This window comes from Centropristis striata, chromosome 8, assembly GCF_030273125.1.
Source record: "Centropristis striata isolate RG_2023a ecotype Rhode Island chromosome 8, C.striata_1.0, whole genome shotgun sequence".
NCBI lineage: Eukaryota > Metazoa > Chordata > Actinopteri > Perciformes > Serranidae > Centropristis > Centropristis striata.
Window position 1 is genome coordinate 35,380,734 of NC_081524.1, and position 20,420 is coordinate 35,401,153.

Consider the following 20,420-nt stretch of genomic DNA (forward strand, 5'->3'; position numbering starts at 1 on the left):
AGTGGTGGAGATAAAGGCTTGATTTTGGTCAGTGTTCCCTCTTTTTAAGTCGCACATTGGCAAAACTACCTACTGTGATTGATCTATTATGAATATTATCACTATAAGTTTTCACAGTAAATACTGGATACAGATATTTTCACATGATTTTCTCATAAGCAGTGCAATAAGTTTAATAAATACAAATGTTTTCCATTATTTTGTGTTCACTCTGAGCTGGAAACCATCACTAACATGGTTTTCTAGCAATGTCTCCAGACTGAGAGAAACTTTATTCGGTTCAGTAGGAAAAAATGACATAACAGCTTCCAGAGAAACTGGAATAAATGATTTGCACAAACAGAAGGTTTCTTCAGCATAGTGACTCCACAGCTGTTGAAAGCAACACACATCGACAACAAAACTATTTGTGGTTCCATTTGCAATGAATGAAAAAAAATGTATCCATGCCATGGTCTGCTACACATTTCCTGTTGAGTCCAGAACATGATTGCACTGTATGGATTTTACTCAGAAACTCTTCCTGGATGAGTGGAAAAGCTCTTAAACATGATATTAGATCCCACAAGTCTAATACACTTGGTTGCCCACTCTGGAGGACTGAAGAAAACTCTGATGTAATGCACATTAATATTGTCTCATTTGTGATCCGATTTAAAAAAACAAACAGAATGTGATCGTTTAAAAAATGTTTCAACATATATCCAGTTACTGTACCAAGACAGTATAATATCTAAAAAAAACTGAAAACTGATTTTTTTTTTCCAACTTTTTTCGGAATCAGGGTTGTAGCTCTTTCAAATCAAATCAAATCAATTCGAACTTTATTTATATAGCACTTTTCATACATAGAAATGTAACACAAAGTGCTTTACAAAAAAAAAGAATAAGAATTAAAAACAGACAATAAAATGACAAAACCCACCCCTCCCTCCCCCACATACACATCTGTATGTACACACACGCACATAGACACGCACGCACACAAACACACACTCAGACTCACACACAGCACAGCATTCATTTCATTCTGAGCAACAAAATAAAAGCTTTTCACACTTCATTTTATTACCCAACTCCCTGCTGAGCTTAAACTCATTGCCACAACTTCTGCAAAAAAAATAAAAAAAAAATAAAATAAAATATTGGCTTATATCTTGTTGAATAAATGAAATGATGCACCTGTTTGATAACACTGTGCTGGGACTTGATTCAAAAGAAAGAAAAGTTCTCTTGCTGACAGTATAGTTGGTTCAGGGTTCATCTGAGCACAGGAAACCACATGGGGTTGTTTTTGCTCTGATACATATCATTGTTTTATTAATTGAGTTGATGAGTATAATGCATACATATTCATGGAATAGTATTTACATCATGTTACCTGGTGTAAACTGCACACTGGATTCCCCCAGTGTGTTAGAATTGGATGAGCACATCAAATGGAAACACAGATCAAAGCAATGCTGCACAATGTAACTGTATGTAGCTGAAGTGTACAGACAGAGATCACAAGTCCTGTTTTGCTGTGTGTGTGTGTGTGTGTGTGTGTGTGTGTGTGTGTGTGTGTGTGTGTGTGTGTGTGTTACAAACCAGTTCCCTAAAAGTAAAATCCTGCAGCAGTAAGGCAGAATGTGTGTTTTAAAGAGAGAGATGGAGTTTTCTTGTCGAGAAGTGGGAGGTTATTGTAGTTTACTACCTGCTATCACTTCATCTTCAGTTGTGTTTTATTACATTTCTCTGGAACAACAGTCATTTATATCTTTACCTTTCATAAGAATGGCAGCAAGAGCCATTTACTTGAGTAATTATACACACTTAGAATTGCATCCTTGTTTTACCTCTCACTGATGGATGAGATGTTGCATTACTTCTGAAGTGCGGGTGTGCTCTGTCTGAGTTTGTGTGTTAATAATGCACAACCAAGACAAGAAATGTGTGTGTGTTTGTCTAAATATGAAAGAAAAAATGGCAGATAGACATTTGCACACAAACTGTCAAGCCATTTGCAACAGCAGAACCAAAATCTACTGGATTTAATGAAGAGCAAAGACGGGGAGATTGTAAATATTGTGTTTAATTTGATTTAGCATTTTCATGAGCCCGTGCCTCATCCTCAAATCACGTTAAGATGTTTAGAGTCGTAGCGGCTCATCCGCTGCTTACTGCTTACACTCAATCGTTCGGCCCTCGCCCTTAATGAATGCGGGCGATTTCCATAAAATATTCTTAAAGAGGTCCGTTATTATTACCATAACGTTTCATCTCCCACCATAGCCAAACTTCAATCAGTTTTGCATTTGAAATGCATTAAATGTCTCCATAAACTCTTCTAATCTCTACCCGAGTCATTTTTCTTCTTTAACTGGTATGTGTAGAAAGGAAACTAATATTAAACACATTAATTACTCTGTTCTGTTTCTTTTTTTTCCTCCCCACTATTCTTTTGCTGCTTATTTCTGATTGGAAATTTCAGTCTCATCCAGTGTTTCAAAACAAGTGTGTAATTATGTTGTTTATCAGAGCGTATAGTTGTATTCCTCTTATGATGTTTAGGGTTAATTACTCCAAGGCCTTTGATGCACATGCTCACATGGAAACTGAAGAAAAAAAGTATTAATTTTGCACTCCAACAAACCTGCCTTGCTGAGCTGATTGCTTCAATAGAAATAAGTGTGTAGCTGGTGTTCAGTTGTGCTGTGATGTCTTCATTTAAACACACAATCCACAGTATCACTATGCAGTTGTTTGGACGGTAAATGATGACAGATGATTCCTCTGGGGGACTGGCCAATATATGTTCTTATAATCTTGCAGGCTGTTATTACAGCAGATTTATTTGTTGCTTTGTTTCCCCTTGTGTCCAATTAATTAGCCGTAGGTACTTTATTCAGCCTGTCTTATACTTTATGTCTTGGGTAGAGTATAATCGACTGCAGCTTGCAACAATGTTGATAAAAATATGGAAAAATTGAAATTAAACTAGTAATTTAACATTTAAAGGCAGTATCAGAGATACACATCAGCACTGGTGGTGAATCTCTTTTTTTTTTGTGTGTGTGGGTACCATATTACACAAAATCAATGGTTGAAGTCTACCTTCATATCTGTGGAGATGTTTTCTGGCTCTCTCTGCCACATTTTCATTGTCTGGAGAAGTTGTTTACTCTCCTGATCGAGCCAGTGGTTTTCCTCTCCACCACCAGGTGTCACTATTGTACCGTGTTTTGTTCAGGAAAGGCTGAAAACGCAGCTGTGTGGTATAAAAGATGTATAATTTCAACAAGTCACTTACTGGAGGATGAATAAAAGCGTCCTTATGTATAGGAGAGGTTTTATGGATTTCTGAAATGATGTAATTGGCTCTGACTGGGCTGAGGGTCATGAAAAGTAGTCAGCAATTTTCCCTGTATTAAACCTATGAAATTACATTAGAGAATGAGATACAATCTAATAGATTTTTACATCACAAAAGTGGCATTAAGTTAATCTACTTTAACCACAATTTGTTCCCTTTGAGATTGTTTTGCATTCTGCTGCATTATGTTTTGTCTGATATTCAAAACATAACATGAATGAAAAAATATTATTCATGTCTTTGGTGCAATTCATACCATTTTGTTACATCTATGTCTCTATTTTGTCTGATTTGGCCGAGAGATGTCTGCTTTAGCCTGTGTAAGATAGAATACATCTCTATTAAATTCCCATAACTCACCCTCTTGTTATAGCCCTAACATGCCCATTAAGGACATTAAAATGAAATGTGTTGATTTCTATATATCCATAGACTTGATATAATAAGTAGACATAGCCCCTGTGATGTCACTCATTAGTTTTGGGAGGACACCAAGTTTTCAGCTGACACTAGTGCTGGCTTTGTTAGCAAGTTGCATTTGTAATTCAAAATCTTGAATTGTCTTGTCCTGTCTTGAGATGCCTTTTATACAAACAGACTTCATTTTGCAACCAGTGGAGTCGCCCCCTGCTGACCATTAGAAAGAATGCAGGTTTAAGGCCAACATGGTCTCACAGAAATCTGTGAAATAGCCATGGATTTGCTTAACTCAAAATCTGTGGAATAGCCACGGAATCACTCAAATTTCCGTGAAACTGACACGGATTTAGCTACAATGCAAGTTAATGACAGTCATATCCCGTGGTTATTCCAACATACAAAGTGATTATGTACATTCACTGAGTGAATATTTAGAAAATAAAACATATATTTCTCGCTAGAAATGTGATCAAAATCCATTTTTATGCAGAAACTAAGTCAAAATATAGATTTTTTCACTAAAAATGAGAGAACTGTCCTCCATGTTTTTTGTTCTTACTGCCGGGACCTTGAAAGTCACGTGACTTGGAACAAACCAATAGCCAAGGGATATGACTGTCATTAACTTGCATTGTAGCGAAATCCGTGTCAGTTTCACAGATTCCTGTGAGACCAGGTTCATTAAGGCAGTTCCTCATTGGCTTAATTTTCCATATTCGGCTGCTCCTTCCATATATCACTCTTTAATATGCTTTAAATAGCTTTTTGCTTTAAAAACATTCACATTTTCTGTGAAAGAACTCACAGAAAAGAAATATAACTGCATTTTCTCTTATTTCCAGATGACGTGGAGTCAAAGGCTGAAGATGTAAACACTGAGAACAAGACCCACCAAGACCACCCAGCTGAGGAGGTAAGAACATACAGCTCTCTACATAAAAGGCTCGTACAGGAGCAAGCAATTACATTTTAGTGAAGTGATGTATGATGAGGCCCTCACATAATGTTGTGGGTTCAGTGCTTTGAGTGTTTTGTCACATTTAATTTTTTCTGTCAAACAGAATGATGTCCTTTTATGAGCCAAAATGTTTATTTCAACTGCTTTTACTAATTATCCCATGTGCATCCTTGGGCACATTTTTTTCTTTGTATTGTTTTTTTTTTTTTTCCACATTTTGGAAGATCAACCTCAGGTCCTGTGTAGCCAAATTACTAACACTCTTACAGACCCTAAAGGACAAATATTCTCAATGAAACCCATTAAAACCACAATTTCTGATCCCACAGCCATTGCAGCATTGTTCTGTTGCATCAGCTTTTAATCTGGAGCCCTGTCTTCAAAATTGTAGCTTTTATTGTGTAATTCACCAGATTCAGCCATTTTATCATGTTTGCCCTATAGGACAAAATCATGCAATTTTCTTAATTTCTACAAGAGTTAATGCTGCTGTATTATGGATCACAGCAGTGTTTGATGTAATGCATTAGAATCAGTATTGTTGCTTATCATAAACATACCCCGGATTAAAATATAATATCCCCCTTGCATTTAGTACACAGAAACTAATTTGTGTGTAACAATGAATTTGTGTTTTTTTTTTTTTTTTAAATCACAACATTGCCATAACTTAACAAACCAGCATTTCAAGTGTTAATAATTTGAAAAATTTAATACATTTTTGGTCATGGTTATCTGGACAAAAGTTGGTTAAAAATGTATTTCAGCGAAAGTGTAAAATTATATCAAAATATTTTTATATAGTATTTTTTGGTGCAGATATTTCTGTATTTTAAGCTAAAATAAATTTAAATTGATGCATAAGGGTTAATACTATAAGCTACAGAAATTGTGATGAATATCATCCATATTTTCTGCCAAGAATTAGTTTGATTTATATTTGCCAACTCAGTGTTAGATCATTACTTGTTGCATTTTGATTGGCATGCCATAAAAGGCATTTGAAAGAAATACAGAACACTTTGGCCCCACTTGATTTGTAAGTGCTCATGACTCAATAGTGCTGTCACTCTCTTTCAGTACAGTGTAGGTCAGCGGGAGAATTATTGTAAACAATCCAATTACATTGTATGCCTGTTAAAGTATTTAGAGCTATAAATTGTTTCTGTGGTATTATTCCATTACAGAAATCTGCAGATGAAGATAAAAAAGAGAAGGGGGAGGAGGGGGAGGCTGCTGCTGAGAACACCACAGAAGAAGACACTTCCGCTAGCAAAGAAGAAACAGAGGAAAACAAGGAGACAAAAGAGGGAGAGGAAAAGAAAGAGGAAAATGATGAGCAAAAAGATGAAAAAGAGGGAGAAGCAGCAACAGCAGGATCGGAGGAGAAGGAGGAGGAGATAAATGAAGAAGTGAAGGAGGAGGAGATAAATGAAGAAGTGAAGGTGGAGGAGATAAATGAAAAAGTGAAGGAGGAGGTCACACATGAGAGTAAGGAGGAGGTTAAGATTGAGGAGCAGGAGTCCAGCAATAGCAACAGCGATAAGACCCAGGACAGTAAAGAGAAAGAGGATGGAAGCCATACATCTTCTGAGGGTAAAAAGGATGAGCGAGACGAAAGTGTAGAAGAAGAGAAGCAAGATAAAGACAGTGGAAAGGGGGAGAGGAGCAGTGAGGAGCGAGTTAATGATGTAGACACGGGGGAGGAACAGAAAGAGACAGAAAACAGCAATGACCCAGGGAAGACTCAGTCAGATAACGAGACAAAAGAGGAAGATAACAGCACAAGTAGCGGTAACCAGGAAGAAGATGTGAGCAAAACAAAAGAGGGAGGTGCTAAAGAGTCAGGGGAAGAGGAGAGGGAGGTGAACGGGGAGGTCAACGGAGAAGATGATGATGGGGAAAGTGGAGCGGAGCTGGACGTGGATGAGAATGCAGCCAAAGATGCCACAGCAAGTGGAGAGAAAGAGGTGGATGATGGCAAAGACAATCCAGATAAAAGCACAAAAGAGAAGGATTAGGTAAGAAATGTGCTGAAAATAGGGAGCAGTACTTCACAACAGGATCAAAGCATAATGAAGGTAGCAGAGCAAATTCACAGAACGCACAAGCAAGAAATGTTTACCTAGACGGCCATGTAGAACTGAAACAGTGTCCAAGAAAATAGTAGAAGCTTTGAGCGGCTGCTAAATGATGTCAGGTTTAAGAAAAAAAAACACAACTGAAATATCAGGTATGTATTCAAAAGCTATATATATATTCATCAAAACAATATTCATAACTATCATGTCTAAAACAGATAAAGAAAAGCTTTATATTTATTTTTGTTGTTTCAGTATACACTGTCTGTGAGCACTGTAGTGACTGAAGCTGGGAGAAGTGAAATATAATCCATTAAATGTTACAGAATTATGTTTATTTTCAACAGGGATGATTATCGTTGATTGTTTTTCAAGATTGTTTTGTATGTATGGTATTTTTTGTCGATTACCCAAAGAAGAAAGTGATGCACATGAACTTTTTTTTTTTAGTAAGTTTGGATAAGCTATGTGTAATATTGTAAGCAACTGTATGTGTCTGAATGTTACTCCAATCATAATCCTTCATCACAGTCATTATGTCTTATGCATATTGGTTTATTTACATCTTCTATCAGGCAATAATAAAGGACATTTCAGTGAGATACCTTAAGAAAACACTTGCTATCACTTCATTATAAGTTCACTGTAATCAAATTTGTCAAAATATAATGAAAATAAAAACAATGCATTAAGTGTGTCATCTTTTTTCCGTCAGCGGATATGAACAGTATAGATTTTACTATAGACAGTGTTTGTCACACTGGAAACAATCTGAAAAGTAAGAAGAATTATTTAATTTAGGTTTGCTGAGTACTTTTTATTTATTTATTTCAAAAGCCTGTACTTTGACTACAGCCTGATTATTTAAGTGATGTACTTTCATTTGGGTATAGGTTTAATACAAAAGTAGTTATCTGATAAAATCATTTAGCATCTAGAGTCAAATTAGTAATCTGTAGTTATTATTGTTGTCGTTGGGAGAAGTATTGGAATCCTTTAAAGGTAGCAAAATCACTAAATTTCATAAAATCAAAGTAATCTTGTCATGTTATGTAACATTTTTATTGTCGTAGCTCATTTAGTGCTACTTTGTCTGTATATACTTGGGTTACATTTACCATATTTGATTTCAGTCTGCAAAGTAACTAGACACCTGTAGTATAAAGAGCATGTTTGTTATATAATGCAAAGTCAAAGTAAGGCAAAGTACTTGAGTAAATGATGCATATAGTGACAGTCATAACAGCACATGAACAATATGTTTCTATCATTCTTCTGTCGGTCAGAAGAATACATCTCCAGTATTCTTGTCAGACAGTTTTTTTCATACAAATCTGGTGAAAATGTGTGCACAATGCTGCAGTGATAATGTGTATTATCTTTATCTTTATCTATAACCACGATGCAAAACATAACAAGTAAAAGTCTGCATCTTTAATTAGAAAGACAGGCAGGATGAGGTATGAGATATGTAACATGAACACTTTTTTCCCCCTTCTAACACGTTATTTCTAACACATGTTGTCATTTTGTTCAGTCATTTTGCCTCCCTTTTTTCCATTTAAACAAGGTTGCATAAGCCACTATGACCGGCCTCCCACAGGCAGGAAACCATAGTGTGAACTGTGAACTAATTCTGGCCTTACCACCCTCTCATCCCTGCAGCTGTTCAAATTGGGATCCATGCAGTCAATGTGTTCGTGAGTCACCATCTCACAAGAGAGCTGGAGAACAGGGTGAGAGAGGAGGGTGAGGTAGAAGTAAAGAGCAAGAGACACAGAGGGAGGTGTGTGTGTGTGTGTGTGTGTGTGTGTGTGTGTGTGTGTGTGAGTCATACAGCCTGGCTGGTCGAGGTGATGATCCTCAAGGTGCTATTCCTGGAGTTACCATCAATTCTGTCTTATCTCTTCTGCTGGCTCCTTTTACTGTGTGTGTGTGTGTGTGTGTGTGTGTGTGTGTGTGTGTGTGTGTCAGTGGGGGTGTTAATAAGTCCCTGAACAACACTGACACCTTTCTGCTATCCTTACCTAAATTACTTTCCTAATTGATTACAGTAAGAGGTTCTACACTGTGTAATGAAGCCTTAGTATGTTGGAACACATTTGACAGTCTGGAGTCTTTAATAATGAAAACCAAATCCTATAATTGCTCATTCTTGCTCTTGTTTTTCTCCATGACATTAAAAGGGACACTTTATCTTTAGAACAAAATAGACTTGCTTACAGTGTATGGAACTAACCCTGTATTTTAAGTATGTTAAGATTTAAGTTTTATTTGTTTGGCACAATTTAAAACAGCAAGACAGTTTTTATACAATTACAACAGGGTTGAAAACTACGACGGCATATTAGGGTCAAGTATGAAAACAAAAAATACGGACCCGGGGGAGGGAGGTAATATTTCGTGAAAAAAGTTGAAAATTTTACATTACATTTACATTTACATTACATTTTACATTAAAGTGGCAAATCTACGAGAAAAAAGTAGCAGATTTACAAGATTTAAAGTGTCAAATCTGCAACTTTTTTCTTGCAGATTCTTTATTCATCTCTGAAGTGTGTCTGTGTTTGTGCTTGCCTATACAAAATAGCACTTTAGTTACGTACTGAAACTCCATAATAGGTGCAGCCCTCTAAGACCTGGGCATCAATGGCTCCATAATGGCTTAAGAAAAAGTCTGTGTTCAGATTCCGTGACAAAGACAATTTACACTTCTGTAAATTTGCGACTTTTCTCTCGTAATATTACCCCCCTCCCCCGGGTCCGTATTATCTTTTTTTTTTTTCATACTTGGCCCTAATGAGCCATCATAGAAAACGCCATACAAGTACAAGACTGGATAAAACAGAGACATATTCACTATAAATAACACCAATTTAAGCCGTTCAGATAATGGCCCATGCGATAATTATAATAACTTCTATGTCTCTTTAGGTATAACATATAATCAATTATGGAGATAACCTGATGTGTATACCACTGAAAAGTGGTAAACAACATTCAGAACATTAATGAAGCAGCAATCAAATATTTGCTTTATAGAGATAAAGTGGAATAATGGCGTCACGGCCAGAGAATGAATTCACATTCATTGAGTTTTGTAATTCAGATTTCTCTGTTCTTTGTTTCAGTAGCCTGTCTAGCCACACATGAATGTCAGTGCATGTTAATGTATGTGTGTTTCTCCATTTGAAACGGTTGTATTAATGTACTGCTGCCTAGCTAATTGGCTAGCTGATTGCACTGTTGCAGTTGTTAGCACTGTTAGCAACATTAGCATGGCTAGCAATTTCGGCTCAGCAGAATGTCAAACTCAGGTGAGAACAGTGTTGAGACACAGCAGACTCACACTGAATTTCTTTCTGATTTGTTTATATGACCTTTTAGAGTCGATTGATGACATGATATTTAGTTTTCTGTACTTGCATGTTTCTATTAAAAGGATACATTCATCACACATTTTGAGCTGCAGATATTTCAATTTTATTGTGTTCTTTGAAAAATAGACATAGTGTATATAGACACTGATATATATTTGTTCATTATCCAATCCAGCCTCCAATATGTATGCTTTTTTAAATAGTCACTGGGAGAATCCACTGTTACATCAGGAAACACTTAAAATGGACAATGGTCAGATTCCTGTCAGAGCAGAAAAATAGCCATTGTGGATCTGGGATTGTAATGCAGAACTCAACTTTGGTCAAAGTTTGGTCAAAGGATAAAAATAAACACAATTCACAGCATGGAACTACAAGTCAGCACATTTATTGATCACTTATAACGCTCTGACCACCCTGGAGAGTTTAGTTTGTAACAGCCTGGTTTTTCTTCTTGTATTGTAGGTTTGCAGCTTAACAGTGGTTGTGTATATTCCTTTAAATTATCTTAATTATCAGTGTGTTGTTCTTCATAGTTAAAGCTACATGTCTGTGTTGTATCTGAGACCGAATGTGTTAAAATGACATCACAGAATACGATTGGAGGTTGTGGGACATCAAAAGGTCAACTTACATGGTCACAATAGCTTATATAATATATCTTAATAAATAAATCAATGTTAATTATTTTGTACAGTATGTTACGGCATTGTTGCTGCATGAATTTGAAGAGGATAAATAATTTGGAAAGACTTGCAGCATTGATGCACAGTAGGAGGCATGTAGCTTGATGGCACTTGGACTTTTTGTCTACAACAAAAACATCTTTCTAACCAAGCATTTTAACAACATTTCTGTGCAATGAATTCAAAAGAAACAAGAAGCAACAAAAAACATAAGTTAATGATCACAATATTAATATATATATATATATATATATATATATATATATATATATATATATATATATATATATATATATATATATATATTTAAATACACAATAAAGCAGCAAAACATGACCATTAACAGCTTGTGCTTGTAAGTCAAAGTTACAGGGTCAAGCTTGTTTAGAATAAAAAAAGGAAATAAAAACCATCTTGATGAAATCTGTCTTTCATACACAATATTCAGCTTACTTCATAATGTAGTTTCAAGTTCTGTTTGTGAACACAGGAAGGCAGTTATTGTGTGGATCCAGACAGACTGTAAACAACGATGTAGCTGATGTGATCTCACCGGAGAGCTGGATGTGCCCTCTTCATCGCCCTGTTATGCAACATAATCTGTCACGTTGTTTGTCTTGCTCAATGCGCCCCTACTTTATCATCATTTCAACACGCAGCACCTGCACATGGCTTTTTTTTTCTCCAACTCATATTTTCTAGGTGCACAGGGAGAAAGGAAGTGCATGTTTTTATGATGAATCCTTATTTGTATCATCTAGAATGTAATGTGTTTGATTAGGATTTTTCTGAGGGACTGACTATGTTGTTCCGTCTGATTCGATGTACCTTTCATCAATCTGTCTGCTCTCATCTATCGATCCTGTCTGGAGATTCACTGAAGGAGACAAGGTCAGAGGCCTAATAAGACAGAAGAAAATGTCAGTGTGAAATCTACCCTGAAGGTCTATTCTAATCTGTGTTTATCTCTAATCTGTGTTGATGATGTGTGAACTTCTAGCAAATTATGATCTGACTTCTGTTGCCTTGTTGTTGCATGTAAACAAAACTTAAAATATTGAGCTGAAGCACATGTACTCGTATTGAGCATGTGTGATTGATAGCTCTCACTGAGCTTTCTAATGAAGTTGCGTGCATACAAGTGCACACAATACACACAAAGCATTACATCTGCACATAGAAACCCTCATACCTTGATGTCCCGTTAGACACCAGGAAGAGATAATGGTTGTTGTGTTCAGCGCTTCTTTTGATCATTTTCTGCTCAATAACTTCAAACAACACTGCATCTGCTGCTCGAAACCCTCCAGCAGCAACACCATCCTCTTTTACAAAATGTGAATCCTCTCGACAGAGAAATACTCAGTGGAAGCTATGCTGTTGTTGTTTAGCGGCTGTGTTCTATTGATTTCTTCCTGCGGTTTGTTTTCTGGGTAGGGCTCAAGACCTGCGTTTGCTTTTGTCGGATCACTGTGAATTTCACACACTGACTCAAACAGAAGGTTTAAACTTTGCTCAGTGTAATTACCTCTGCACCTATATAAACTTAAAATCAAGCCTTAATGTCAAACAGCAAATAAAGATGAACTTATACTATCAGTCATGTAAGCTGACCTTTCAGAAGAGAAAATGCACACGTAGATCGACAAACGCACGCACACACACACATGTTCGCACTCACACACTTTCTACACACCAATCAATCATCACACACACTTCTTCACTTTATGCCTTCATCTGGACTTCTGTCAGGTTTCTGACTTTGTCGTCACTGGTTGGATGTTCTGGACTTTGGAAAGTGTGACTGGTACCTTTCCCTCTCCGGGGGTCGGTGCTCTCATTATGGGGGTACCTGTGGCAAAAGCAGGTCTGCTATATGATGTGTTCATACCAAGGTTATTATAGTTAACGAAAACTAACAAAATAACGAAAACTAGAATTGAAAAAACATTTTCGTTAACTGAAATAAAAATAAAAACTAGAGTTTTTAAAAAAACGATAACTAACTGAAACTGTATTGCGTGGTTACAAAACTAACTAAAACTAACTAAAATTATAGTGAAAATGTCCTTAGTTTTCGTTTTGGTCAACTTTTTTCATTCATAATTCAGTGTTTCTATTTGAACATGCAACACATGGTAAATATGTTTACTGAGACTTGGATGTCTACACTAGAACCAAAATTCAAAACACCCAGAACTGTAAGAGTTAATAACCTTATTGGGGCTGAGATGGATAAACCAAAGGAAATAAACGCAAAATTTATTATGACCACTTTGAATCTGGCACCCAACGTATAGCCCATTACAAAAAAACTAAAACTAACACTAAAACTAATAAAAACTAAACTAAAACTAAGCATTTTCAAAAACTAAAAACTAAACTAAAACTAGCAAACTCACTCTAAAACTAACTAAAACTAACTGAATTTGAAAACAAAAATTCACAACAAAATTAAAACTAAAACTAATGAAAAATCCAAAACTACTATAACCTTGGTTCATACAAAGCAGCTTGAGTACAGTTTAACAGTAAAGAAAAAAAAACCCTGTCACTACTCCTTGGAATTTCATTTTAGCTACATTCTATTGTGTGTCATAACAACAGACTAGAGTAAGAAGCCTTACCAACTGTCGCATGCAGATCTGCCAACCTCTCTTTAAACTTCTGCTGCAGGTACAGTTCTTCTTTGGAGTAGCTTTTGGCAAAGGCAGACAGCAGGAGACCCACAGCCATGGAGGTGCCTCCCACGCAGAACAACACAGCACCAGTCAGCTTGCAAACATCCAGTGCACGGTTGAAACTGACAGCGTGGCTGTTCAAGAAAAAGACGGTTACAGTTACAGGTAATTTATAAAAAAAATAGTAACTGTGAGTCCGGAAAAGGCAAAAATCACTAATGCTCTCAATCATGATCATGTGTTGGAGGAAAATAGAGTACAGATTACAACTGTTCTGGCCTTTACACACCAGGGGTGTAACAAATCAATTACACTAAATTGCAAAATCCTCCCCTGTGAATATTTCATATTGTAACTAGCAGCAATGCAAAATTTCTACAGTTGCAACTCTTGTTGAATAATAGGTTTGGATAAATGTGTGCCAGCTCAAAAAAGGATGAGTCAACATTGTTCTCTTTTTTTAATGAGTTTCTTTTTTTTGAAAAAATGAGTTATTTCAGTTCCCTCTGGTAAATAGTTATACAATATGTAGGGCTTTTATTGTGAAAGATTGAAACAGAAGGATCTGGTATGTGCAAGGTTAAAAGGAATATTAAAAATGTGTCTACGGAGCTGTCGTGACTCCATGTTTTTATCCCTTCACTTCTACATTCTGACATAACGTCCGTCCAACACATGATTGGTTAATATGTTTAATTATTGATTAGTTAAGTCATTGTTATTAGGCATTAATGACTAGAACAACTTGACACTGTGCTGTGTGCTGAACTGCATGTAAAATGAATCGTCAGGTTCCCAGCTTTCAGATGGTGCACACTACTACTAAATTACACTTTTTCTCTGTATTGTTTCAGTGTTGTTTATTGTTTATTATTACTGTCATTGTTGTTCTAATTTGTAATTGTTTCATTGTTGTTCATTATTACTGCCATTGCTGTTTTATTATTATTGTTTTGTTTTTAATTGTTTATTGTAAGGTGACCTTGAGAGTCCTGAAAGGCGCCTATAAATAAAATGCATTATTATTATTATTACTATGTAACATAAAATCAACTGCCCACCACCACCAATTCTGTGTCCAATTGGGTCCAAAGACAAGGGTTTAATTTTGTTTCCCTCTAGTTATGCAATATGTATGTCTGTTTGTAAATTTGCCTAATCTGGAAAACAATTACCTTACAAAAAAAGAAAAAAATAGGCCACTATAAGGCCTATCATGTTAGAGAATTGTTGTGTAAGAATGTTAAAGATTATACCAGTTCCCTTACATTAATATACTGTATTTTTCTTTTACCTGTCAACAAACAGGAGATCATCTTCACCAAAGGCTTCGATCCTGGCTGGAGTTGCATAACCCACCAAAACAACGATGAGGCCTGCAAACAAGATCAGGGAGCCGAACGCGAGACAGACCTGGTGGAAAAAGGAAACATCTCTTGCAATTACCCGTATTTACAGCAGGTGAGATATGATTTTGTTTGAGCTAGCTGAAGGTTAACCTCACCTTCCAGAGTAAAGAGCTCCACCTGCTAGGCGATCTCTGAATCTGAAAATCTTCATCACGTTCCCAGATAGAAGCTGTGCACTCCTCATAAAACTAGAGAAGAGATCAGAGAGATGGGTTTTACATTCCAAACATGGAAACTGAAACCCAGAAGAGATCAAGATCTAAAATCCTCAAGTTTTAAAAAGAAAAAGTCAAGTGATTTCAATCTGAGACTGGAAAGATGAAGGGTGTGTGATAGAAGGGAGAGGTTGAGGCGTGTGTGTGTGTGTGTATGTGTGTGTGTGTGTGTGTGTGTGTGTGTGTGTGTGTGTGTGTGTGTGTGTGTGTTCTTGTACTTCCTACATAGTGAGGACCAGAACACGTTTTTAACCAACAGAGTGAGGACATTTTTGCAAAGTGAGGACATTTCGGTCGGTCCTCACTTCTTTAAAGGCTTTTTTGAGATTTCAGACTTTGTTTTAGGGTTAAGGTTACAAAAAATGATAATTAACTGAAACTGTATTGTGTGGTTACAAAACGAACTAAAATTATAGTGAAAATGTCCTTCGTTTTTGTCTTTGTCAACTTTTTTCATACATAATGAAGATGGATAAGGCAAAGGAAATAAAGGCAAAATTTACTGTGACCTCTTTTAAACTCCCACCCAACAAATACCCCATTACAAAAAACTAAAACTAATAAATACTAAACTAAAACTAAAGCACTTAAAAAATAAATAAATACTAAACTAAAACTAGCAAACTCACTCTAAAAACTCATTAAATCTAACTGAATTTGAAAACAAAAATTCACAACAAAATTAAAAACAAAACTATTGAAAAATCCAAAACTATTATAACCTTGCTAGGGAATTCACTATTCCAATGAGGGTCCTCACAAAGATAGAAGTACAAGGATGTGTGTGTGTGTGTGTGTGTGTGTGTGCATGTGTTGTACCTGGTGTAGGTAGGAGCGGACTCCATACTGCTGGCAGTTCCCGTTGGCTTGAGCTTGCTCACCGTACTCCGACCCACAGATCTCTGAGCAAGAAGTCATGCTTCACATCTGTCTACCTGCTTCAGGACACACACACACACACACATATACACACACAAACACATGCATGAATGCACAACTGCACCCGTGCGGAAACCACCCACACAGCTTGTCTCCTGTTTTTGCATCAACATGCACACAGTTGCATTTGTACATTCATAAACACAAGCATGTGCCCTAACACACAGTACCAGAAAGTTACGTAACATTGTACTGAAGGCATGGGCGCCTCAGTACATTGAGATTAATGATGCATTCACCTTGTCTGCTCTTATGAAATAAGCCATGAAATGTTAGATCGTCCTTTTTAGATTCAATATAGCGCCGGCTGAATAAAGAGAGTGCTGACATGCACAGAATTCACCTTCTTCTCTTTTCATATTGTGTTTCATGCAAAAAAAAATAACATACACAATCCCTTTTTTCTGCTGTGCATCAAAAATGAAGTAATATATTTAATATGTTGCATTCAACAAGTTTTCATAGAAGATATATAAAGGTGTATGACATTTAGCATGCTTTTCATGTGATAAGACAGCAAGCCACATAACAAATTTAACAAAACAATAACTGTAATTAAGAAATTATATGTTATATGTGATTAATATGTTAAATGTGATACGTTCTGTAAGATAAAACTTAATGGGTTGTTTACAGCAGCAGTAGAAACTAATTTGTCCAATTTTTTTTTTATACAGGATTTAAATGTTTTGCATGAATACCGTACTGGGATTCTTAGCTTATTTTTTTAAATTGCTAAACACAAAACTGTTGGAAAATTACTTTAAAAGACATTAAAAGAGATGCTCTAGGAATTTTTTGCAATCCCCAAAGTATCCATTCAGATCCAAAGGGCATTTCACAGCTCAGTGCCTCTATAAACACACATTTCAACTTTCTGTCGGCTAGCACTAAATCTCAACTGCTGTTTATGTTGTACCACCGATTGGGACTAAAGTATTGATCCTAGTGTTAGAAATGTTTCTTATAAATGCCAAAAGAAGTAAACAAGAGATAGACACATGCCTCCAAGAACACATAATGTAGTCTTGTGATCAATGTAAAAAATAAACTGTCCCAAACAAAGAAGTAATATTTATAACTAATGAGACTTAATGGGCTTTCTGGTTCATCAGGATAGGAATATAAAGTGACGTAATGTTACATAACGCAGTGGTTATGCATACTATAAGGAATATATTTGGGCTAGTTTCTGGAGGTATGTTCTGATAAACTAACATTGGAACTATTTTCTCAGTTATATGCAGGTGAGATTAGTTAGCATAAACAGTAAGCTGTGCAATAATAATCAGGATATTAAGCACAAAAGAGCATCTTTGACCTCCAGCCTGTGTTGCTGTCAATGTCATTACTTAACTCCTGTGTAATTATACTGTGGTAGAAAGGCCTTACTTTAAACGCATGAAATATTAATGAATCTATAACATATCACCAGTGTCTTCCTTATTTTTACTCCTCATTGACATATACACATTCACATGTATCTTGTGACGCTATAGTCAAATATTTTTTTTTATTGGTTCAAAAAAAAGCTTTACATTTACTTTGACACCCCCAATCCTTAACCCCTTGATTTGGGGTTTAGCTATTTCATCGAATTGATCAAATGTTAATCAGCACAAAGGCAGAATCTTTTTTTCTGAGTTGTTTTAAGATGTAAACATTTTGGAGGGATCACATAAAAGATCGCAGCTGAGATGTTGTCTTTCTGTTCTACAGACTGTCTTTGTTTGCTGAGGATCCTCATAGACGATACAAATAAAGATGATGGATGTTTGTAAATGTATAGAGAAGATGTGACTTCACACATTACTGAGCATGATAGATGCCAGGGTTTCAGCCAGATAACATAATCTGAGTGTAAGGAGTGAAATGCTGCATGAGGATGAGACATGCTGTTCCCTGGTACCTCGTGTTAATCATATTACTGCTTTATTTGTACCTGCTGAGGACTGTCATGAACATCTGGCTCTGGCCAGATGCTGTCAAGTCTCTCTGTACCCATATCTGCATATATTCAACAAAGTTTAAATATTCATCATCCAGACAAATAATAAAATATGCAAAATATGGAAACATGACTCCAATGAGGGCTTCATCTATTTCTATTCAAACATCAAACGTATGCAGGAAACACATGTTACCAGGAATTAAAAAAATTAACTGCCTAATTTTGCATGTTTTGATATGCACAAATTTCAGTGCTTTTAAATGAAATCAATGCCCTTGACCTTATGCAGTCTAGGGCAAAATTCAAGCACACAGAAACACAAACCTGAATAGCATACAGCTTATTTTATTGACTAAATAAGAAGACTGCAATTTAATTTAACTGTGGCTGAACAACAACAAAAACAACAACATCTATACAACAAGTGAAATTGACCAAATATATATCATATGTATATGAGCTAACAGGTCGCAAATGTACAGAGTCAATGGTAAAGTGATTTTCTGTCTTATTCAGTTGCATCCTCTCAAATTATGACATCTTTCCTCATCCACAACACACTAGCTAAATAAAACTCGACCTATCTTGACATAAGTCAAATTAGGGTTTAAAATGAAATCACTACATATCAACACATTCGTCAAAACGCAGATGAAAAAACCTAGATGTAGTGACACTGTCTCCAAGATGTCGTTGAACCAGTAGCTGTCCGTGGTGCTGATCGCCATTATTACCATCCAGTCCTCAGCCCGGCAGGAAAACACACAGACGTCATATGTGACGCCAGTCTGAAAACAGACCTCATCCCAACCCCCCATGAGACGCAAATAGACATAACACGCTTTACAATTAAATTTAGAAAGACGGACCTTGCATCATTTGGATTAAATCATGTCGTCTGACGTTTTAACCACTTGGAAAATGTCATCTCTAAATATGACATCTGCAAGTACAAGCCTGGAGGTGAAGTTTTATCTCAGCTGGTTTTGATCGCCATGCCCGAAACGCTCATGAATTAATATTTAAGAAAAATCAGCAAATTGGTAAAAGGTCACAACATAAAGTTTCGAAGACGTTTTTTTCGACATTTTTCCTAAATGAACGCTCCTTTCCAGATGTGCAAGATGACATCGCGTGCAGCGATGACACCAATGAAGGAGTCCATGCAGGAAATAAGAATTCCCGATATAATATCTACAAAATAAACAATCCATCTGAGCCTCCGCAATGCTAGAAATCTTACTAAAAATGATTAAAATCGTCATTTACCTGTCATTACCAGCTCGGAGAGTGATCACTCGCTGCTGTTCCTTCAGCCGGGTCCCATCACTCTACAGTCACCTCTCTCTCTCTCTCTCTCTCTCTCTCTCTCTCTCTCTCTCTCTCTCTCTCTCTCTCTCTCTCTGTTTCCATCGATGATTCAGATTCTCACGCCGTCTACTGCGCAGGCGCCACATCCATGACAATATATGATTCAATGGGGAATATAAATAACCTGGCAGGAAGGGCTATCAGAAGAGAAAGACATTCATTCATTCAAGATGCAACAGTCATGGCAAGATGAATAACTGAATGAATGAATGGATAGATAGATAGATAGATAGATAGATAGATAGATAGATAGATAGATAGATAGATAGATAGATAGATAGATGGATGGATGGATGGATGGATGGATGGATGGATGGATGGATGGATAGATAGATAGATAGATAGATAGATAGATAGATAGATAGATAGATAGATAGATAGATAGATAGATAGATAGATAGATCAGACCTCTATCATATTATGCAACAATTACCATTCCAATATACATTCAGTTTCACCCATATGTACATGTTGGAATGTATGGACCCCAAATTATTATCTCCAGCCCAAAATGCATTACTTTGCACATCCAGTCAGGCTCAATACAGATAAAGATAAAGATAACTGATGAAGATGACTACCTATGTGTGGGGGAAAGGCATATGACTCATGCATCAAAATCCACACAGGTACACTATAATGTAACACACACAAGAATCGTCTTCCAGAATTCCAATCACATTCCACTACAGTCTATTTTTAGCGCTGTCAATGACGTACACTGTTGAAGGAAGTGTTAGTCACCATCTCAGTGCGCCTCTCAGGGAAGATACGACCTAACGAGACTTACCACATCACGACTCAGGTATAAAATTTCTCATCAATAAAGAATGAGCGTGACTCTGTGCTGTTTAGTCAGACTCAGAACATCAAAATTAGAGAGACTTTTTACTTTCCAGGTTTATTAAAAGTGTGCCTTAACATTTGGTTCATTGTTTTGTAGAATGAGCCTTGATTATGGATATGACTTTCTG

At 36.4% G+C, this 20,420-nt stretch overlaps 2 protein-coding genes across 3 annotated transcripts in view; one reads left to right on the forward strand and one right to left on the reverse strand.

Moving 5' to 3' along the window:
- Positions 1 to 7,841, forward strand: part of LOC131976571 (doublecortin domain-containing protein 2-like) — a 28,568-nt gene extending 20,727 nt beyond the window's left edge. Inside the window, exons 8-9 of the mRNA XM_059339670.1 lie at positions 4,618 to 4,688; positions 5,921 to 7,841. Of these exons, the coding sequence (XP_059195653.1) occupies positions 4,618 to 4,688; positions 5,921 to 6,754 (905 nt within the window). The 3' untranslated portion in view covers positions 6,755 to 7,841. The remainder of the gene's footprint in view (positions 1 to 4,617; positions 4,689 to 5,920) is intronic.
- Positions 7,842 to 11,246: 3,405 nt separating this feature from the next.
- nrsn1 (neurensin 1) lies at positions 11,247 to 19,430 on the reverse strand. 2 transcript variants are annotated; one of them, XM_059338277.1, is made up of 6 exons: positions 19,345 to 19,430; positions 16,005 to 16,123; positions 15,066 to 15,158; positions 14,856 to 14,974; positions 13,508 to 13,695; positions 11,247 to 12,732 (listed from the first exon to the last, which is right to left on the reverse strand). In XM_059338277.1, exons 2-6 carry the CDS (start codon positions 16,101 to 16,103, stop codon positions 12,629 to 12,631), a joined length of 603 nt encoding a protein of 200 aa, XP_059194260.1. In that variant the 5' UTR covers positions 16,104 to 16,123; positions 19,345 to 19,430; the 3' UTR covers positions 11,247 to 12,628. The 2 variants fall into 2 exon arrangements, with proteins under 2 accessions (XP_059194260.1, XP_059194261.1); XM_059338278.1 differs by having other exon boundaries at positions 16,005 to 16,120; positions 19,345 to 19,414.
- Between the last annotated feature and the right edge of the window lie 990 nt (positions 19,431 to 20,420).

Coding starts and splice junctions, on each gene's coding strand:
- nrsn1 (XM_059338277.1), bottom strand. CDS start 16,103: ATGACTTCTTGCTCAGAGATCTGTGGGTCGGAGTACGGTGAGCAAGCT. Junction 13,696..14,855: donor GATCTCCTGTTTGTTGACAG/GTAAAAGAAAAA, acceptor TTTCTTGAACAG/CCACGCTGTCAGTTTCAACC. Junction 12,733..13,507: donor AGATCTGCATGCGACAGTTG/GTAAGGCTTCTT, acceptor CTTTTGCCACAG/GTACCCCCATAATGAGAGCA.